The sequence below is a fragment of the Lichenostomus cassidix genome, chromosome 2 (genome assembly GCF_008360975.1).
Source record: "Lichenostomus cassidix isolate B80296 chromosome 2, HeHo_3.0, whole genome shotgun sequence".
NCBI lineage: Eukaryota > Metazoa > Chordata > Aves > Passeriformes > Meliphagidae > Lichenostomus > Lichenostomus cassidix.
The window spans coordinates 51,842,694-51,851,103 of NC_139482.1; the positions used below are offsets into that span (position 1 = coordinate 51,842,694).

The 8,410-nt window shown below is 44.2% G+C and overlaps 1 protein-coding gene across 7 annotated transcripts in view; it reads left to right on the forward strand.

The window, feature by feature from the left end:
• Positions 1-8,410, forward strand: part of COA1 (cytochrome c oxidase assembly factor 1) — a 61,438-nt gene that overhangs the window by 47,182 nt on the left and 5,846 nt on the right. For 3 of the 7 annotated variants that reach the window (XM_085051555.1, XM_085051553.1, XM_085051556.1), the window contains 4 exons: positions 693-844; positions 2,629-2,705; positions 3,670-3,788; positions 5,175-5,509. In XM_085051555.1, coding sequence (XP_084907681.1) covers positions 693-844; positions 2,629-2,705; positions 3,670-3,788; positions 5,175-5,200 — 374 coding nt within the window. In that variant the 3' untranslated portion in view covers positions 5,201-5,509. Of the gene's footprint in view, positions 1-692; positions 845-2,628; positions 2,706-3,669; positions 3,789-5,102; positions 5,510-8,410 lie in introns of those variants that run through there. The other 4 variants (XR_014849865.1, XM_085051558.1, XM_085051557.1 and 1 more) reach the window with 3 other exon arrangements.

Consider the following 8,410-nt stretch of genomic DNA (forward strand, 5'->3'; position numbering starts at 1 on the left):
CTGCCCTGTCCATTGGCAAGCATGGTACAGCATTTCACGGCCATACAGAGCAACCAGACATTATTAATAGCAGTTTGCTGCAGTCATCCTCTATGTGCCAATGCTGCATCTATCTATGGTGCTATTGTGGCTGCTTGACCAGTAACTTGAGTGGTGCTTCTTCATGCCTCCCTTCTAATGCATCTGTCAGTAGAGTTTCAGCTTCATGGCTGCCACTTGGAAAGCTGTACCAAGACCACAGCAAGTTCCACAGCAGCAGCAGTTCCTGTCTCAATGTCTGCAAAATATTCTCCATTCTTAAAGTATTTTATGTACCTCTAATAAAAAATAAATATTTAATTACTATCAGAACATTTCAGATACTCATCCTTATGCCTTTTTTTTCCTGTTTTTTATTCCTTTTAGATAATCTACAAATGCATGAAAAGTGGGAAGACACAGCCGTAAACTGAACTATATATCAGAATGGAATGGGCTATTTTTAGAGCCCTCTCCACTTAAATGAGCTGAATAACATTTGCTTCTCTGATGTAAGGGTGTGTTTCCTCCTTCAGCCAAATTTCTCCTAATTAATAGTTTTGGACTGTATTGCAGAGAGGGTGTGGTAGTCTGAAGAAAATGTCCTTTTTTTTTTTAAACTTGACTTTTGATTTCAAATGAAGTCTGCTCACTACCCTGTTTCTCTCACCTAGAAAGTTTTACCAGGACCCAGTATTACCAGCAAGCTTTGGAGCATCTGAGCAGCAATCCTGATGCCCTGGAAGCCCTGGGTGCCCCCCCTCTTAAGGTTCACAACATCCGACTGACAGATGGGAGCAATCGTGTGGACACAGAAAGAGCACGGGTAATGCTGGGCAGGCGGTGTCACAGGCTGGCTTCTTGGGATGTCACATGATGAGAGATCAGCCAGGGGATTTTCAGCAGGTCATGAGTCACCTGGGGGCACTGGAAGGCAGTAGGGTAGGATACCAGTTGATCTGGAAGAGGAATGGATTTCCAGAGCATAAATCTATTGGCCTAGAAGCAGCAAGAGCAGCATTTCATGTTGTGCTATATGGGCCCACCACGGAATGCCACCACATCTGCCTCCCTTTCTCCCCCAGATATGTACCCTGCTAGTTTTTAAAACTTTGTTCAGAGCAGTTTTACAACCTCTTACGGGCTATGCTCTGGTACAGCAAAAATGGTGGGGCTTTTAAGAGCACCTGTAAGCTTGTGTCATGAAGAACAGCTGCCCAGCCTGAGTGTGAAGGTTACTCAATGACTGGAGAATGCTGTGCTGAGTGCTGAAATCTGCCTTGTATCAGCCAAGGGCTGGGCCTAGGCAAACCCTGCAAACACAAGTCCACTTCCACTCAGCATTGATGCCTCAAGAGTACTTTCCATCAGTGTTTTTACCCCTTAATCCAGGACTGGCTGCCCTTCACTTGTTTTGCTAGTAACACAAAGTGTGCCTGGCAACCTCTCCAGGTTCTTCACTAGGGTAACTCATCACATTGGAATAATTTGGTTCTACTGGTGAGCAGTTATGAATGCCAGGGACCAAGCAAGGACATTAAGAAATGGGGCAGATGGTACAGTGAGGAGAGTGGCTATCAGGGTAAGATAAAACCCAATTTTTAACCAACTCGCATAAAATTACTTTCCGTTTCACTTCAGCCAGGCTGCACTTACATGATACCCTGGACCAAAACATTTCCTATCTTTTTTAGATTCCAGCAGGAAACATATCTAAGGAAAAAAGAGCATGCAAAACGCCACACAATCTCATATACTGACTGAAAGAAAGATAACCTTTCCCACGGGTGTTTTCATGTGTCACTGTTTAAGAATGCTGGTCGCTTGGGTGACTCAGGGTGAAGTCAAACCCTGCCTTGCACTGACCTCACCCAAGACACAAATCACCAACTTTCTTCTCTACTTTTTCATGCTCTAAGTATTCATGTTCTCATGAAATAAACTGGTTAATCATCATTATACCACAGGTCAATTTACTGACTCCACAACATTCCCAGCTCCTGGGTCTGTTGGCGAACACCTGGCATTTTCTCTGTGTGATTGCATCACCGCCAGAAATGCTACACCTGAAACATTTCTTTTATTCTGTTATTATTAGACCCAGTGCAATTGGCCATGGTCACTGCTGCAGTTCCAGCTTTGTTTGTTAAACAGATGAGTGATAGAATTTATGACACTGAAAAAAAAAATCATTGAACATCTCCTTGCCTCAGTGTGTATTAAAGGATTGATATGCAGAGAATCTCAACCTACAGGCTTGTTACAGTTATAGGAAGTTCTAACAGTGCAGGTCACCTCTGGATGAGCATGCATTCTGGTAAGGAAAGGTGTTTGCTCATAAATATTTCAGAGAGCAAGTGGTTTTCCCTGGGGATTGCAGCTGTAACAGAGTACATTCTTTTGGCAGAGAGAGATTAATGCATGGCGGAGCAGACATACTTCTGTAGCCACATGCATGTTAGCTGTTAGAATAGCTTAGTCAAACTCTGAAATACAGTAAAAAAATAACTGTAGTTTAAGTTAAAAAGATTTTTATCTTTGACTAGAAGGAGTAAATGTCCGTTTCATAATGCGCTTTGCTGATTCTACAACATGCTTTTACATTTGCAGATAAAGGTACCAGTCTCTGGAGCAAAATCAGCGGGATACCTCTACATTGATTCGGAGATGGACCACTCCCATCAGTGGTGCGTACTGGGGCAGGTGCCAGGAGAAATGGGAAAGAGCTGGTAGGAGAAAAGAGTAGAGCATGATATTTGCTTTAGTCATCTGTGTTGCTGAGGTCATGCACACAAAGTAAGCAGAAACTCCTGTCTGAAGGTCTTGTGAAAGGTTATTATTTTCATTAGGACAAAAATATAAGTTAGTTGAGAAATATATTGAATTCATCTCTGAATGTCAGAGAGCAACACAAGCCATTCCTGTGTGTTAAGTGTGTTCTGCAGACTGTAGCTCAGTACATATACAAATACTGTGAGCCAAGGTATTGTCCCCTCCCACCCTGCCTCCCCACAGAGGTGCAGAGGCTGTTGAACAGCAGTGCTAACTCTAATCTGGTATTATGGATTGCAGTAATCACACATTATATTGGAGCTGTGCAAGGTGAGCTAAAAACACAAGATTTTTCTTTAAGCTAAGAAGTATGGTCCTTGTGGTTAAAAAAAGTTCTAGAACAGATGCATTATAGTAGAAGGATGCTCTGATTCCACATCATACAGAAGTGACGTTACATTTTTGCCATACTGAAGCCTGAAAACCTCCTTTATCAACAGTAAACCGGTTTCTGGAACTGAGCAAAGAATTGCTACATGAATTCAAAAGTTTTACTTGATGCAAACCTCTGTTAGGTACTTCTCTTATCTCTATTTAGAAACCGAAAGCTACAAAACTTTTAGTCAGCTGCCACCAGCCATATGGTAATGTTTTCTATTCATAATTAGATGAGCATGACTTACTGGATTTCTCTTCTGAGTAAGTATGGGAAGGACGGTGTGAAAGGATGTGAGAAATGCACTAGGCTGGGACTTGAGAAACCCTGTATCAGAGCTGGCCTCTTCCCTAATGGCCAGGGGTAACCCCAGAGGTCCTCACACACATTTCTTGCACACCTCGCTTCCCTGGTGCCTGAACTCTGATCTCACTCCTCCTTAGTGCCTCCTCACAGACAGCTCCCTGTTGTACCCAGTTCACAGTTACTCTGAAGATAACTGAAGATTGCAAAATGCTGAACTATGGCAGTGCATACACATCTCTTGGAGTTTTGTTTCAAAGTGAGCTCTCCGTACATTTCTGCAAACTGAAGGGATTAAAAAAAGGTATTTCCTTGTAAAAGGATTTGTGGCAGATGAATCTGTCAGACTCCACCTATGTGCAGGGTCCTGTACACAGGGGGCTGAGGCAGAACTTGGTGTCCTTGCACCCCACTGAGGAACTAACAGTAAAATGGCTGGGACTAACAAGCTTGTAAGCCGGCCATCCTGGTGGGATTGTGCAGAATCCATGGGTGCTTTACCAGTGGAGACCAGGGCAGCACTCATACCAATACAGCCAGAGCATAATGACACAGGAGCTGAGTGTGCTGTACAAGAACAGTTGAGGCACCAAAGTCACTGAAATGTATCTGATTCTGCATATGCAGTCTTTCCATAGTGCTTTATTTATTTATAAGAGAGAAGGCAACTGTAAAGAAAAAGATTTGGAATCTGTGAGCTCTCTTGGTTCAGGAGGAAGAGGCATTCACTCAGAGGCAGGCAGTACAGGGATGGGGAGGGTGCGCAGGGGCAAGAGCAACCAAGGCGCTGCAAAATGACTCTTGCCTGCCCCGAAGTGACCGAGGGAAGGGCTGAGCCCCCAAGTCACATCGTGGTAAATGAGCAGTTCCACCTCCAAGCCCAATTGCTTGGCCTGGGTTGGGAGTGGGAGCAGAGGGCTGCTGAGCAGAGCCCTACTGCAGACCCATTGCACAGAGGTGCGGCAGCCTAATTACTTAATTGTATGTACTCAGCACTGACTCCAGCAAAAGCAGAGCTGGGCTGGTGCCAGAAGCTTTTGAAAAAATCCTATTTTAGTGCCCCAAAATAATAGTCCTTTCCAGCTGGAAAAGCAGCATGAGCAGTTTCTCAGAAGTGGGTTTGGAGCAGAGCTTAGAGGAAGGAAAAGACTCCCCCTCAGTCTCCAACAAATGCAATTTTCCTTCTTTGAGTAACCACTGTCGTACCCTGTCAGGGTTTCAGCAGTCACATTGAGCGATCACACAGTGTTCAAACTCTTCCAAGCCAGAATAATTCCTTAGCAACACCGTCTGGCTCCAAGGCTGGAGAGGAGTGGAGCAAGGAATGCTGCCGCAGGATGGAGAGGAAAAAAAGGCACCGGGTCGGGGGAGGAATGTCCTAAGAAGAGCTGGCAGGATTTTATTTGAATTGCAACAAATAGCAACATGCATACCAGACCTTTAAAGCTGGGCTGTGCTATGCTATTAGGGAGAACAGCTTTCAGAAGCTGGCACTCACAAACCAAGTTTTAAAACACTTGAGAGAATTTTTAAAAGCATTGAATGTGTGGAATTATTTGTTTCTCTATGCCAGCTGTTTCTACACTGGCTTTACCATGTAAAAAGTGATTGCTACAAGTGAAAAATCTGCTTTGGTTTGTGTCAGCTGGTGCCTTCAGGATGTCACCTTGAAACTGCGGGATGGTCAGAATATTCCTGTTTACCACTCTCTGGTGAAAAGCATTGGTGTGCAAGAAGGCTAAAAATCAGAGACAGCTGCATCTCCGCCTCCCATTGAGCCAAAGGAGCCATTAATCGATTGCATCCTGCTGGGTCGGTGAATGTACACAGTTGTCACAAGTGACAGTTTCACTTAAGCAGGTGCTCTCAAGACCATTTTCTCTCTAAGATTGACCTCATCATTGTTGCAATTGTAATTTCTTTCTTTTGCTGGGTTATTCATGTTTTTAGCGAAGCCTAAAATAAATATCTTGCAAAGGAGTTGCTGTGCCAGAGAAGTCATGTGTTAGGCCCTGTGTATGCTGGTATTATGAATTTGAAATAAATAAACTGCCATGAAACTGAGCTTTGTTTTACAGTTGCAGACCAAAGTCAGGACAAGTCAGCTTTTCAAAGTTATTCCATTGCTGCCTCAGTTTCCCCCCATTGCTCAACAAGGTCTTGTCTAAATCAGGAGGGATGAAGCAGCAAAGGTGAAACTCAGCAGAAGCATCCTCAACACCACTTTCAAGGTAGATTTGCACCCTTACAGTTATCACTACAAAGCTCATGAGATAGCTGAGGTCACTCATTGTAACTTAGGAATTCCAAGAAGAGACTCACTGCTCACACTGAAGGCTAGTCAGGAGAAGCCACTGCTTCACACCAGCATTGCCCAATGAGTTCCAGAATTGACATTTAGGGAGAAAAACACTCAGGAGGCTGCAGAACAGGTCAAGCACTACCATGGTTTGCTCTGACTTCCGCAAGAGATTTTGATTGTGCTATCAGGTAGATAATTGCTCATCACCAGAAGCAAGTTGAGGAATAAACAAAACACCCCAAACTAACAAAAAATACCCAGACCCACACAATTTCCACTCCCACCCCAAAGTGCTCATGAGAACAATTGCAAAGTCTAAGACAGTCTGTGGCACTGAAAAAATACAAGTAACTGTCCCGCCTGTACAAGGAAGTAACACAGGAGCCTTTAAGAACATCCAGACAAAGGAGTGTTCTGAATTCACTGTAATAGAGATGCTTAATCAGGCTGCAGCCAGGGAAAGCTCAGAGGTTATACCACTCCATTCCCTGTCCCTCACCCTTCTATCTCTTCATCCAAATTTGAGTCCAAAGAAATCCACCGAGAACACAGATACTGCAAATCTTTTCAAGAGCCATGAGTATTAGGTAGAGAAGGGAGAGCTAGAGCAAATAATTATCAAAGAACAATGAGCATCTTGTTCAACAGTGACCCAGCAAACTGGTCAAGGTGGCTTTTGAACAAACATGAAAAGCAAATCCCTAAGAAGAAAGGAGATGCTAAAGGGCCACAGCAAAGGCATCTTGGAGAAACAATTTTTGAATGAAACAATACATGTGTGCTTCAGTTTGAGCTTCCCAGAGAGCTGTCAGGATGAGCAACACTTGTGAGACCTGGACCAATCCACATGAAAGCCTGGCACACCAGGGAGAGGATTGGAATTAATAAAAAAAAAAGACAACATTACCCAGTTTTAAGATTGAAATATCTGCTTACTGGTTTCACAAAACAAAATACAAATTCTGTGATTTAGCCTTGCACTACCACTAGCAAGAACAAGCACCTCAGGGATATGGAGATCTGCTGGCCACCTGGTGCTTCAGAGCTTGATCAACTCTGTCTTTTGGTCACTGACGAAGTTTGGTGGGAAATCAAACAGTTGACAAGAAAAAGCCAATCAACCACTAACCATCCATCAATTACCACTTCCCTGGCTACAGCTTTGATTTTTTGCTAATTTGCAAAGATGTTGTGGCTGTGGAGAGGAACCCCAGCCTGTTCAGTCCCTCGCTGTGTCTGCACTGGGAGCATCTGGCACACATTGGCAATCATGTGCCTTTTGTCATCTCTGTGTGCTCAGTAAGCCTGGGACTTGCAGTGGCTGCAAGGTACATAAGGGTCCAGGAAACCTGGGCACAGCCACCCCAGCCAACAGCACAGTGCTTGCTCACCACCTCCTTGTCCCTTGAGCTGGCACACACAATGTCCCTGTGCTGGCTTCACAACCTGCTGCACCACAACACCACTGCCTGGCCCTAACCTTGGCTTTTCCAGGCCTGGAGGATTTTTCCTCACACAAACCTTACCAGTTACACTGAAGATTTTATTACCTTGCTTAGGGGAAGCAGAGCTTGCAGAGAGGCTCCATCTCTCACTTTCTCCCTGGAGCACTGCTTTAACTTTGAGGGCTCCCAGTCATCTCAACCAAGCCATGGGGTCACTGGAGCTGTGAGAATGGGCAGTATCATTATGTCATACCAATGGTTCTCTTAATCATATCTTAAAACCTAGAGAAGGAAGAAAGCAATGGGTGAAGCTGGAAGCTAATAAACCAGTGGAGGGGGAAAAGAGTAAAATCACAATGAATTCACTGCCTTTGTTTTGCTACAGCAAACACAGAATTTCTTGCCTCATAACCTTGAAGAACCTCAGAAATCACTTCCTCTCCATGTTTGAGCTCTTTTAGGAGAGCTTAAACATGGAGCTCAAAAAGGAGAAAAAAAGCAGCAAGCTGGTGTATTCAGTGCCAAGCTGCTTTTGCCATGTGTCTCCCATTAAATACATCACAGCCCACGGCTGCTGCTTTCACAGAGGACACGGGTGCAGCAGGAGCACCCAGAGGAGCTGGAACATGCCTGGAAAACAGGGAGAGCAAAAGTCTCAGAACCACCAGCAGTTGCTGAAAGCCCAAATAACGTCAAAAGGGCACCTGGTCATCCCTCTTTCAGTCTTTTCATCTAAGGAACACTGGAGCAAGATTAGGTTCCCTTTAACTTCATAATGTTACTGAAACACTACTTTTTTTTTTTTTGAGAAAATATTCATCTTTTGATAAAAGACCCTGCGTCTCACAAAACAGTTAAGGTTGGGAGGACCCTTGGGAGATCATCTAGTGCAACTGCTTCACTCCCACCAGAGTCAGCTTGAACAGACTGCCTGAAAGCATGTCCAATCAGGTTTTAAAGATCACCAAGGATGGAGACTGTACCAGTGTTCAGCCATTCTCACAGTAAAAAACACTTTTTCTTATGTTTAAGCACAATTGTGTGTTTGAGGCTGTGCCCACTGTGTCTTGTCCTGACACTAGGAACAGAAGAACTTGTCTCCATTCTCTTTACTCTGCCCCACAGTGATAAGAC